This window comes from Euphorbia lathyris, chromosome 6, assembly GCF_963576675.1.
Source record: "Euphorbia lathyris chromosome 6, ddEupLath1.1, whole genome shotgun sequence".
Classification (NCBI taxonomy): Eukaryota; Viridiplantae; Streptophyta; class Magnoliopsida; order Malpighiales; family Euphorbiaceae; genus Euphorbia; species Euphorbia lathyris.
In genome coordinates this window covers 49,805,853-49,819,103 of record NC_088915.1, presented here as the reverse complement: position 1 = coordinate 49,819,103, position 13,251 = coordinate 49,805,853, and the positions used below count along the sequence as shown (strand labels likewise).

Below are 13,251 nucleotides of genomic sequence, written 5' to 3'. Positions count from 1 at the left end.
GCGTAATACACAAATAACCCCCTAAACTTGTCCAAATATTGCAATTGCCCCCTCCAACTTTTAATTGTAACAACTTACCTTTCAAACTTGTTCAATTGTAACAACTTACCCCTTAAACTTGTCCAATTGTAAAACACAACCCCAAATTGCTGACATGGACTGCAATTGAAGAAACACGTGAAATACAAAATCTGCAACGCTCGTGGAGTATGATAATAAGATTTTTGGAGTGATACGAATCCGGTGAAACTTTTTTACGGTTGCTTCAAATACGGGGTAAAAAAAATTCCCAATCTAGGGTTATGTTTTACAATTGGACAAGTTTAAGGGGTAAGTTGTTACAATTGAAAGTTGAGGGGGGCAGTTGCAATATTTGGACAAGTTCAGGGGGTTATTTGTGTATTAGGCCTAAATTAAAAACAATAATTTACGGTTAAAAATGAATTTCTATGTAAATTTTGTTTTTCTTAAGCTTAAGTTAGCGCAACTAACTCCCTTAAGGCCATGTTTGGTAAAGAGCGTTTTGGGATAAAAAGAGCGGTTTTGACCAACTTTAGAGGTTTGACCACTGAAACCGCTAATTGGAGTGTTTGGTGGAGAGAGGTTTGGAAGAGAGTTTTGGAATAAAAACGCTAATTTAGAAAAAGCTCTTAAAAGGAGCTTTTTCAATTAGCGTTTTGCAATATTAAAATTAATGCCCTTATTCGTCTTTTTGCACAAACCGCTATTATCAATCAGTTAATTTTTAACAAACAAGTCTACACAAACAGCTAATCAAATCAGCTAACATCTAATTCCCAAACAAGGCCTAAATATATGGAATATAATAGCAGCGGAAGTGTGTACTAATCTTTATTATATCTCATATAGTAATAACAAATTAATACTTGTCTCGGTGACATCAGCCCACATATAGAAAAAAAAATTACAAAATTAACATAGGTCTCTATGTATATATGTTTAAAGCATATAAACAAAACTGGAAATAGCAAGTAATCCATAAACCAAAACTAAATAAATATGGGATTTAATGGAACAACTAGATGAAGCTGCAGCAGGAGAAGAAGATGAGTCAGGTGTTCCTGTTCCTGTTCCCGTTGTAACTTTGACCTTCATGCCTTGCTGGCAGTGACCTAAGGTACCACATCCAAAGTAACGGGTCCCTGGCTTGTTCAACTTGACGACGTCGTTTCCAGTTCTCATGGAATTGAGTGCAGTTCCTATGTCGCACTTCTTATATGCATCTTCATCGCTAAGTTCAACCACACTGTGTAGTCCTGAACTGTACTTGAATACTGTCCATAAAAACATATATATATATTATTATTATTATTAATCATTCAATTCAATTGACCATGTCCAAAATATATATATGCAGTTGAAATGAAGCTTACCAAGTTGATCTCCAACTTTAAATTTGGTAGCAGAAGTCCATGAATCAAAGTCGGTAGATTCATCCCAACCTTGGCTTCCTCCAACTAAATGTTGAGTTGCCATTGTTTCTTTACCCATTAAAGCAACACACATCAACACCAACAAAATCTTTTGTTCCATTTTCAATATGTATTTCTTAAACAATTAATATGCATTCCTATACATTGTCCCAGCAGCTGTGTATATATATACATGTGACATGTCATGTCATTATAATTATTTTATTAAATTAAGTATGTGAAACATCTAATAATGAAGCTCAGAGTAGACATCATATTTAGTTTTGGGTACTTTGCCTTGAAGCAAAATCTATAGTTGGTTAAATGTCACAAACAAGCTTTACGTTCAATTTAAGTCAGCTATCATGTGTATTATAGAAGCTCAAACCATATTACTTATTTTTTTTTTGAATTAAAACCATATTACTTATGTACATGCATGTACGTATTTATAGAATACTTTGGACATTCCTACTCCAACGAACAAGTCATTTTGTACGCAATTGATGGTACACATTATCAGTTCAAGATAATTGTTAAAACATTTGACCTAAAATTTCCCTAAAATACCTCAAAAAGGATATGATAAAATTGATTTGTAGAATCAATTTGATCTGTGTCAATTTAATCTACATACAACTTTATACTTTTGATCTAATTGATTAAAAAGTAAAAAAGAAGAAGATAGGGTATCAAACTATACAACTAAAGCTCACACTAAAAGAAATTGATATATTAGATGAGTGAGCCGTTAATCCTCTATAACTAGGTGCCACATATTTTAGTTTTTAATATCACTTTCATCTCTATTTTGTTTGTTGGCGCTTTAATTTTACAATTTCATAAATATTAGGACTGAAATTGTATTTCTTTATACATATCAACGAATTTGGATCTTGGTCAAAAAACTTAAAAGCTACATAATATTCATTCTCAATAATGACATGATCCATATTAGACTAATTTGCCAGAAAAACCCAAGTTAAAGAACTAAATTGATATATGAATTTATCTTTGAGGCAAATTAAGGGTTAAATTTTGTTTATAGTAATAAATCAAACTACCTAAAAAAATGGATTTTTTTATACAATTTTTGGATTTAGGGTAGTCAATGGGGTTGCTAGGAGTTTGACTCTTGGAATGTTGCATCTAGGATTTAGAGTCCGGACATAATAAGCTGTCCATGATTCTAGGTTTTGATTAGGGAGTAACAATAAATTGTTCCTTGGATAAGGAGTAAACATTTTCTGGCGGTTTTGATTGTAGGTTTCATTTGTGCTTTTGGTGACAAATTGTTATTAAGATTTGTTGTAAAACAATATTGTATATCTTTATTGAAAGTTTAATATAAAATACTAATTTTGATTAATTTTTTCTGTTATATTAATTTTGGTTAATTTTGTATATGTTTCCTATTTTCTTATTTTATAAAAAGTGCTTAAATTTTGTGGCTTTGATGTGTATGTATCGTAATGTTCACAATATCAAGACCGTCAGGAGTGCGCAAGCTTATAACCAAGGCGGGAAAAACATGAAACTAGTAAAAACATTAAAAAAAAAAATAGATAAAATATGAAAAATCAGTAAAAACGCAAAAAAAAAAAAATGGAAAAACGTAAAAAAACTGAAAAAAGCAAAAAAAAAAAAAAAAACACAAAATAATTAAACCAAAAGAATGATTAAACAAAATTAAAATATAAATTTTGATAAAGTAATAGAATAAAACTAAGGCAATTAAACCAAAATAATAAAATCCACTTGTACAAACTGTATATAAATATATATAAACCTTTGTGGCTCATTAGAAACGCGAGAATGAAAAGGTGGGTCTCTGCTAGGGTTTTGGACTTCTCCGCCGCCGCTCCATTGTGCCGTTCTCTTCGTCGCCGTCTTCTCTCTTAGGTTCACGGATCTGTTCCGATCCGCTCCGGAATCGTAAAGAGTTTTCCGCCGCCGCTCCTTTCTCTTTGGATCGCGAATCTGTGTGGATCTCTCCCTGCCACCGTCCTCTTCGCTTGTGTGGATCTCTCCCTATCGCCGTTTCCTTTGGCTCGCGGTTCTATTCCGACGCCGGTCCGATCCGTAATCGTGGATCTGTCGCTGGTCCGGCTGCCGTCTGTGGCTCTGTTGGAGCAAACTGTTATGAGTTATAATTTTGAACAAGTAAAAGATCAATAATTATATTAAGCCTATTTGGGTACAATCATAAATTTTATTTTCAACAATAAGAATTAAGAATCTCTCCCGTACGAGGAGTTTTAGGGATAGGGTTTGAGTTCCTTGCTGGCCAATTTTTACTGTTTTCCGATCCAGTCTTCGTATTCATTTCAATGGCGACTTCAAATAATCATATTACGATTGATGGGGTGGAGAGAAATCTGCAGTTGGGGCTTGTGTTCGGAGCAGATGATGTGGTACAAACGGTGCCGATTCAACGTTGGAGCTTTCTTGGGCATTTTTTGACGGAGAGGATTATAAGGACCCAAAACATGCCGAGCGTTTTTGCTGATATCTGGCAGCCGGCAAAAGGTTTGTCCTAATCTGTTTCGGTTTGATCTATATCATTCATGGGAGCGTGAACGGATCTTAAAAGGAGGCCCTTGGAGTTATGACCAACACCTTTTAATCATGTAGAAACTTGAAGAGGATGTTGTACGTGGTGATGAAGAACTGATGCGTACGGAGATGTGGGTTCAAGTTCATAATTTGCCGAGTGGTTTTATGTCGGAGAGGGTGGCTATATTGATTGGCAATACTTTAGGGATTTTCATTGATGTGGGTGCAGCTGGGGTGCAGGTTTGGATTCTGTTATTCTCTCTTACTTTACTCAGCTTTTTACCTCGAATGGTTGTGTTTTGGGTCCTATAATTGAAAATGTGGTGCCGAAGTTGTCTGTGGAAAACTGTGATATGCTCTGTGATGATTTTAATGCTGTGGAAATTAAAGAAGCCTTGTTTTCAATGCACCCTGACAAAAGCCCTGGACCTAATGGTTTTAACCCCGGTTTTTATCAGAAATTTTGGGATGTAGTAGGAGGTCATGTTACTGAAGCTTGTTTGTTATGGTTAAATTCTGGAGTGTTGCCTGATGAGATTCATGAAACTAATATTGTATTAATCCCCAAGAAATCGAAACCTGAGATGGTTTCTGACTTGAGACCGATAGTTCTTTGTAATGTGATCTACAAAATTGTTTCTAAAGTCTTAGCTAATCGGTTAAAGAAAGTCCTTCATGTTCTTATATCTCCGTCCCAAAGTGCCTTTATCCCAGGCAGACTAATCACTGATAATGTTATGCTGGCATTTGAGGTGAATCACTATCTCCATCAGAGGACTAGAAGGGTTTCAAGTGGTATGGCTGCTCTTAAGCTTGATATGTCTAAAGCATATGACAGGGTGGAATGGAGATTTCTTCAGGAGATGTTATTAAACCTTGGATTCCCATCGAGCTTTGTTAACCTTTTAATGCAGTGCGTTACAAAGGTTAAATATAGGGTTGTCCATGGGAAACATGTAGTGGGCCCTATTGTTCCACAGAGGGGACTCTGTCAAGGGGATCCACTGTCACCATATCTTTTTATTATCTGTGCGGAGGGTCTTTCTCTCTACTTATCTCGGCTGGATTCAGAGGGTCGGATCCGAGGTTGTGTTGTTGCGGACCAAGCGCCAGCAATCTCTCATCTGTTCTTCGCTGATGATAGTTACTTCTTCTTCGGAGCGAATCGATCAGAAGCTTCAGCAATTAAACAAGCTCTAAATGACTATGAGCGTGCTTCTGGAAAAAATAAATTTATCAAAATCTTCTATATCCTTCAGCCGAAACTGCCCAGATGGTGAGTGTGCAGAAACTAGTAATATCTTGGGGGTTTCTACTGTAGCCCTCCCGGATAAGTACCTGGGTCTACCTTCGGTGGTGGGAAGGAATAGGTCACATGTTTTTGGCTTTGCTGAGGACATGGTGCGGTCTAGATTGAAGAGTTGGAAAGCCAGGTTTCTATCAAGAGCAGGTAAGGAGATTATGATCAAATCAGTAGTGCAGGTGCTTCCTACTTATGCTATGAGTCTCTTCCTATTTCCTATGAATACATGTGATGATCTAGAGAAGTTGATGAATTCTTTTTGGTGGGGATCGGATGGTTCGGGTAAAGGGAGTTTACATTGGAAATCGTGGGATAAGTTGTGCTGTCCTAAAAAATTTGGTGGTATGGGGTTCAGAAAGTTGCATAATTTCAACTTAGCTTTACTGGCTAAACAAGGTTGGCGACTTAACTCAAATCCTGAGTCTCTTATGGCACGAGTTTTTAAGGCTCTTTATTATCCGGATAGCTCTTTTTCTTGATGCATCGTTATCTGTTGGGCCTAGCTTTATCTGGCGTAGTATTATGGGTGCTCAGGAGTTGTTAAAGTCAGGAATTCACAAGTTTGTAGGGGCGGGTGGTGAAGTCCGGATTTGGGATGACCCGTGGCTCCCTGACGACCATTTTTCGTATATCGAAAGTGAAAAATTGGATGGTTTAGGGGTGGAAGTGGCGGCTGATCTCATGGAGGAGGGTCGGCGGTCATGGGATGTTGGGTTAGTTTCGGGCATTTTTGTTCCTCGAGATACAGAACTTATTCTCTGTATCCCCTTATCTAATCGGGTCGATCATGATGTGTGGTACTGGAAGGATGACCGACGGGACAACTATACAGTTAAAAATGGGTACCGAAAGCTTATGTTTGAATTTGGAACAAATTGGTTCATTGATTCTCCAGTATGGAATCGAGTTTGGAATCTTAAAGTGCCCCCTAAGGTTAAGAACCTTCTTTGGCGGATTCTTGCTAACTGTTTCCCCCTCTAAAGTTGCGCTAAAAGCTCGGATGGTTCCAATCTTAGATTTATGTGAGCTCTGCCATGGGGCGGTGGAAGATTCTTATCATATTTTTCTCAAATGTACTATGACTCGAGCTATTTGGACTCTTTCGCCTATTGGGGATGTGGGAACCCATTTTCATAACATTTTTTATTATTGGGGCTGGATCTTCTCTAAATCGGTGGATCTTGTTGAGCTTGTTGCGGTTTTATGGTGGATTATTTGGTGTTATAGAAACGATATGGTGTGGAATCAGAAGGATTCACAAGCCTCGATCCTGTATCATTCGGCCGGTTCCTTTGTGCAGGCTTGGAAGAGAGCGCAGGCGTCAGTTTCTCCTTCATGCAGTCCGGCTGTGCCAAGCTTGACGGTGTGGCAGCGTCCTCCAGCTGGTTTCCTAAAACTCAATATGGATGGTGCTTCATTTGCGGACGAGAATGTGGTTGGGTTTGGGTGTATCGTTCGGGACGAGTTGGGCCGATTTGTTGCAGCGAAAAATGGTATATTGCAGAATTATCAAGATGCATTGTTCATTGAAGCACTATCGGTCCGTGAAGCTCTCAGTTGGATCAAAGACCGTGGATGGAAGGATGTAATCATTGAATCAGATTCTTTGATCGTGGTACAGTCTATGGCCCGCCCGTTAGAGGTTTCATCTCCTTTTAACGCCTTAGCCAATGATTGTCAGTTTTTATTGAACGAGCTTTTTAATTGCTCTATTCGATTTGTCTGTCGTTCCGCAAATTCTGTTGCTCATTTGTTAGTTAGAAATAGTATTTTACCTTTACATCGGGGTGAGTGGTTTTCTGTACCCCTGATTTTATTTGTAATATGTTTATTCTTGATTCTTAATATATGCTTCATTGGTTGTAAAAAAAAACCAAGGCATGAAAGCCCCAACATATATATTATATATATATATTATATATAAATGTTTGTGTTGAGAAATTTATTTATAAGACAATACATTTAATTGTCCATACATTTACTCAAGCCAATCATAAACGTCCATAACTAACCGTCCATAAGTTTTCTTTTTTCTCCACATAAAAAAGAAAAAACTGTAGCCCCAATTTTCAGCCAACGTTCTTCTTTCTTTCTGTGTCTCTTTAACTAAAAGCAACTCTCTTTTCTTTTTGTGTCCCTAACTCTGGAAAAAACGCAACACTTCTTCGTTCTTTTTGGTTGTACGTGCAACTTACTTTGCTAATTTCTAGCAAACTTAGTGTTTTTTCATTCTTTTTCTGGTTCAATTTCTGTTCAAGGAAAAAGAAAAACTAGGTAAATTTTAATTCTAATTTTTTTTTTGATAATCAATTTTCTTTTTAATGCTCTTCTCTATAGCCCGGTCCGACCCGTCTATTAATATTCATTATTAATTTACATATTAAATATTTAATTTTAAATATAAATTTTATTTTTTATAATTAAAAATTATGTATATATTTTTAAATGAGTTTATATGAGTTGGGTTTGAAATTGAATTTTAAATCCGAACCTGTTTAAATTAATAATGAGTTAAGTTGGATTGAGCATTACATGAAAGTCCGGTAGATCCCGCTACCCAAGTAAGGTCTAGTTATAATTAAGTTTCTGTTTCAATTAGCAAGTTACAAACTGCTCTTGTTGTTTATTTTCAATTAGAAAAAAGGACTCAGATCCGAATATTCGGAATGGCTTAAAGGATGAAATTTGGATTGTAGATGCTTTTCTACGGATTTCGATTTACGAAAAATATATGTTATATTATTATTTGATGTTTTTTATACCTTTTATGGTTTTATTTGCTCTTTGTAGTCTTTTTAATCCTTTCGTGGATCTTGTATTGGCTTTAGCCTCTGCTGGTGCAATGTTTTCTTTGTTGTACTTCTTCTATCATGTAATGAAAATACAAGCATTTTTCTCAAAAAAAAAAAAAAAAAAAAGAAATAATTGAGAGGGCTTTGAGTTGAAAAGGAGGATGTGAGAGAATAATGAGATTGATTAATAATAATGGAATTAAGGGATACTGCTATTGGTTATAAAATAAATAGAAATTTCATTAAATGATGTTCATGGAATAAAGGGGTCTCTATTATTACATAGAAATATATAGTACTAGTGTGAACAAAATTAATGGTGCTTGAAAAAAGAGTAGACTTGATTGTAGACAATATCCTTGGCATTCATTCCCATGATGAAATCAGCATGAGCATATTCCTTCACATATTGAATACTTATCTTGTCCACATCATGATACTTGAAATGGTCCAGTAATAACTGTACATCTTTCACATCTGAAAGTGCATCTCTTCCTCCATAACTTATGAACAATGGCACGTCTTTTGGAATTCTAGATAAATTATAAATTGGAGGTCTTGTTTCTCCATAATGCATCATGTTGTAATCACTTCTTCCATAGTTGTACTTCTCTAGCATTCCATCTCTAACAGCTGCAATGCAATGCAATGCAATTTCATTAACTAATAAGATCAATTTTGTTATACGATCCCGTTTTGGCTATTGGAAGTGAAACTTACTTTGAGCCAAGTGCACCATGTTCTTGGTTGCAGTGGACTGAGGCTCATTCTTCAGGAACATCGCTACGGTCGATGAATTAAGGCAGCAATTCGGGCCTTAATCGCCAACCAAAATCTTAATTAGTCTCGTATTTTATTAGAGTAATACTCTATTAACATAATTAATTAATTAATTATATACCAGTAATAGAAGTTAACAAATCGTAACAATCAACTCCCGGATAAGCACACAGAACTTTTAGAAATCTTCCAGCAGCCTCCCTGTTATCAAATAATAATAATAATAAAGGGGACTATTTAATTTTAATTAATTATAAAATAAAAGATGATTGAACTCAGGAAATAATACCCTTTAGGATTGAACTCAGCAAGACCAAATAGAGTAGTGATCTGCATAAATTGGAGAGAATTAATACTTAAAATGAAAGAATTAGGGATATAAATAAAAGAAAAAAAAAACGGCAAACCTCGCCAACGAAGGATTTAGCAGCAATAACACCGAGTGGAGTGTTCATATGGCTCAAGTAAGCGACTGGGCTTAAAAAAGCAGCTGATCTCACTTTGTCGGCTAGTAACCCTTCCGAGAAGGATGCCAATCCAATCAGAGTTCCCTGTTATGCCCAATTTGTCATTAATTAAGAGTAATTAGAGTTAGGATTAAGTTAAGATTGATTAAATATGGACTTACTAAGGAATGGCCGATGTAATGAATCTTCTGGGAAGTATGGGTGTAGACATAATCAAAAAAAGCAGGTAGATCGTAGATAACAAGTTCATCCCAAGACCAATTCCAAAATTCAGGTTGAGAAGGTTGAAGACGAGTATGTCTTCTGCTAAATCTGGTGCCTCTTGTGTTGGCAATCCAAACATCGAAGCCTTCATCAGCTAATATCAGCGGTAGATTTTGTTCCGGTGGATTCAATAGCCATGTCATTCCATCCTACACATTCAATCCAAACAAGAATCTGATATTTATGAAATCTACAGTCAAAATTTTCAGACAAGACATATACATACACACGTAAGTTATAGAATGAGTATTAGACAAAATTAGCAGCCCAAGATGTGAAGATGATTAGTAAGTTACACGTAGATAATAAAGACAAAGTGAAGGGACTTGCATGAAATGCATTTGTCCTTCAATTACAAAACGGTGCATATCTTCATTTTGACACTGGATTACATCAACTTTGAATAATTTGTTTCTGCAATCAGACAAATTTATAATCATTCATCACACAACAAAGATTGGGTCATGAATATCGACTTTTTTTTTTTTTTTAAATAAAATAAAAAGGTTCTTTATTTTATGTAACAAAAAAAAGACTTAATATTGGCAGGCAGTTAATTAAAGATATTACTTTAGATGCATCAATCAAGCCGGCCGGTTTCAACTTTTGCAAATTCCACCTTTCTTATTATATGCCTTGATTTATGCCATAATCAGGAGGATCCCAACACACCATCCATTTCTTATATTCAGAAATATTTATATGGATTTTAATGGTTAAATTTATAATTAGATTAGATTTAGACTTATTAAATTTAAATCGTAGGATGTTTTGAATCTAAAAAAACATCAAGTTCATTTAAACGGTTTTATCATATTAAAATAAAAATAGAGAAAGGGCTGATCATAAAATCATATATATCTATTATTTTGACTATTTAAGGGATAAATTTTTGTAAGAGAACATAAAATAAAATATAGGTAAAATTAAAGTATAGAATGATGAGATGGATATTATAGCGTTGATAGTGGCTGAAATTTGTTAGCTTTTTTGACATGATATGATAGAATATCAACTTTAGCCATAATTAATTAATGTTGTCAGCTCTTCTTCAAAGTTGATATTGAGTCTGTTTTCCACTATTTTAGTCCCACAAATGATAAAGTGGTTCTGAATTTAATATACTAGTTTAATGAGGATCTATTCCTACTTTACGGGGTATATTTAGTCTTCAAAGTTTTTGTCTCTTTCATATGTCACTGTGAAATTAGAGGTACATAAAAGAGGAATTGAATATAGCATAGCATACCACAAGAACACCATGCTGAATAAGAACAGGAGGCCTGTTAGTGTTAGTGTTGGGATATCCATTACGACCTTGTGGTATTCTTTGCATATTCAGTAAATATCCATCTTTGGTTTGCACCTGTATATATATATATGTAAATAAAGGTTAATAACAACAAATTAGGCTGTTAATTAATTAGTAAAGGGGGTGAAGAGATGATTACTTGAATCTCCTGGCATTTGTAGCCATGAACTAAGACAGAAGTAGCACAAATACCAGGCGCTTCAGGGGCAGAAGCAGAAGCATAGGCTTTTAGAAAGATGATGAGAAGGAGAGAAGGATAAAAGGCATTCAAACCCATATCTATTTGTGTTATATAGAGCTTCGGAGAAGCAGAGTGTCCTTTTATATAGGAGATGAGTGAGAGAGATAGGGAAAGGCTTCTAGATTGTTTATTATTATAAATATTTTATCTAGTTATCTCTTCAACTGAGCTCTCATATTCATCACTTCAACTTTATGGCTTTCACGTTATAAATTTATAAGAATGCCTTGTGGGATCAACTCTCTCCCTTTGCTTTTCTTTTCTTTTTCAATCTTATGTAGAAATATGTCAGTTTAGCCTTTCAAACAGGCTCATTTTTTCATATCACAAAAAAAATAAATAAAAGAAAAGGGCAAGGGTCAATTTCATTAACAATTTAGATATAAAATTCTCCCGATAAATTTCGTTTATTGTTCTCTAATAGTAATAATAACTGAAATTTACACAACAATTTTTAATCGGAAAAATTGGGCAAATTACTCCCATGGTGACTTAACTTTACCGGTTTTCAAGGTATGTCGTTACATTTTAACATATAATATAAAAACTACTTCATTTTATACTTTTTAACATTATAACTAACCTTCTAACGTCTCAAAATGACCGTTGACTATCTCAAAATAAAAAAAAAAATTGTAAGCATTGATGGGGTTTTTAACATTCTGAGAATCGATGCTTCAAACAACGTCATTTAGGTGTTGTTTCGTCATAAAGGAGAAAAAAAAAATTAAAGAAAAAAAACTCTAAAAATAGTGATTTTATGATAATTATCGTTCTAAACAATACGTTAATTAAAATTTAATAATCATAACATTACATTCTTTTATATTATGTTTTGAAATTATAAAAAAAATTTCATGAGTCATAAATATAATTTATCTTAAAGAAATTATAAAGGGATTCGGTTTTCTAACTCAAATAAATGTCAATTTTTACAAAGATCCTCCATTCTTTTATTGTTGACAAAATTTAATTGCCCTTTATGCTTTCAAAAATCCATATTTACTAAATTCACTTGCTTTTAAATGATCTATACTATCTCTTTGAAAGCAATCTATTGACCTTAAACTTTTTTTTCTAATGATTTATTTGGTTATTTTGAATTTGCTTAAAGTGTGTCATTTTAATTTATCCAAAAGCTTCGCTTGCTCTCTTTCTTTTAAATTTAAAAGGGTCAACATATCATTATAAATAAGTGTAATACATTATTTTGAAAAATAAGAAATATAATTTGTATTTCAATTGGTGATGAACATAATGTTTATAAGACTATATAGTATTTGTTTTGGGTAAATTATATCCATGGCCATTGAACTTCAATTCTTAACGGTATGACCATTGAATTTTACATTTTTTTTATATCGGTGGCCACTCAATTTTAACTAACTCCTTAAAATGACCGTTAACGACCTCTAAATGACCGTTATTCAAGAATTAAAGTTGTTCATAATGACATTTACCATGAAACCACATTTTTTATTTTCTAAAATCACATTTTTTGGAGATTTCTCTCTCTGAAAATTTACTTTCTCCCTCCTAACCAAACAATACGTAAATGATATCAAAACGAAATTTTTTAAGAATTAAAGTTCTTTAGAATATCATTAACTCTTCGAATTTTTTATTTTGAGACCGTCATCGGTCGTTTTAAGGTGTTGAGTGGCCACCGGTGTTAAAAAGTGTAAAGTTCGGTGCCCATGCTATTAAGAATTGAAGTTCAGTAGCCATGAGTGTAATTTACCTATTTGTTTTTTAATTTACATAAAATGATCAATCTAGCCTATTAAAATTAAACCACAAGTCAATAGTCTGAACAAAGCTCCAACTATTACAGCGGCCATCAAGAACTACACAACAAATGCATACAATTGATTGTATGATCAATAATTGAAAATGACTACAAATCCAGACTTGAAGATAGTCAGCAAAATCAACATTTCTGTTAGTTTGGCTTTTTCTTTTGCTATAAAATGTATTTTGTAATTCAATAGAATCAATAATATTCCCTTCGTGTGAAGCTTGATTTCACTACTTATCAAATGGTTTTTTTTTTGGTAACCAAGTCATTGCCCTCACTTTCACCTTAAAAGGAAGCTGGTGTTA

At 34.2% G+C, this 13,251-nt stretch overlaps 2 protein-coding genes across 4 annotated transcripts; both read right to left on the bottom strand.

Moving 5' to 3' along the window:
• Window positions 1-827: 827 nt before the first annotated feature.
• LOC136233406 (mavicyanin) lies at window positions 828-1,606 on the bottom strand. Its single transcript, XM_066023048.1, has 2 exons — window positions 1,395-1,606; window positions 828-1,295 (listed from the first exon to the last, which is right to left on the bottom strand). The coding sequence occupies exons 1-2, from the start codon at window positions 1,552-1,554 to the stop codon at window positions 961-963; spliced, it is 495 nt and encodes a 164-aa protein (XP_065879120.1). The 5' UTR covers window positions 1,555-1,606; the 3' UTR covers window positions 828-960.
• Window positions 1,607-8,299: 6,693 nt separating this feature from the next.
• Window positions 8,300-11,291, bottom strand: LOC136233844 (triacylglycerol lipase 2). Of its 3 annotated transcripts, XM_066023537.1 has the most exons (8): window positions 11,047-11,287; window positions 10,845-10,961; window positions 9,493-9,744; window positions 9,272-9,415; window positions 9,154-9,194; window positions 8,986-9,065; window positions 8,805-8,900; window positions 8,300-8,717 (listed from the first exon to the last, which is right to left on the bottom strand). In XM_066023537.1, the coding sequence occupies exons 1-8, from the start codon at window positions 11,182-11,184 to the stop codon at window positions 8,398-8,400; spliced, it is 1,188 nt and encodes a 395-aa protein (XP_065879609.1). In that variant the 5' UTR covers window positions 11,185-11,287; the 3' UTR covers window positions 8,300-8,397. The 3 variants fall into 3 exon arrangements, with proteins under 3 accessions (XP_065879609.1, XP_065879610.1, XP_065879611.1); XM_066023538.1 differs by lacking the exon at window positions 10,845-10,961 and having other exon boundaries at window positions 11,047-11,291; XM_066023539.1 differs by lacking the exons at window positions 10,845-10,961; window positions 11,047-11,287 and adding an exon at window positions 9,926-9,950.
• Between the last annotated feature and the right edge of the window lie 1,960 nt (window positions 11,292-13,251).

Coding starts and splice junctions, on each gene's coding strand:
- LOC136233844 (XM_066023537.1), bottom strand. CDS start 11,184: ATGGGTTTGAATGCCTTTTATCCTTCTCTCCTTCTCATCATCTTTCTA. Junction 10,962..11,046: donor ACAAATGCCAGGAGATTCAA/GTAATCATCTCT, acceptor ATATATATACAG/GTGCAAACCAAAGATGGATA. Junction 9,745..10,844: donor TTCAGCATGGTGTTCTTGTG/GTATGCTATGCT, acceptor TTGAATGTGTAG/GATGGAATGACATGGCTATT.
- LOC136233406 (XM_066023048.1), bottom strand. CDS start 1,554: ATGGAACAAAAGATTTTGTTGGTGTTGATGTGTGTTGCTTTAATGGGT. Junction 1,296..1,394: donor TAAAGTTGGAGATCAACTTG/GTAAGCTTCATT, acceptor TTTTATGGACAG/TATTCAAGTACAGTTCAGGA.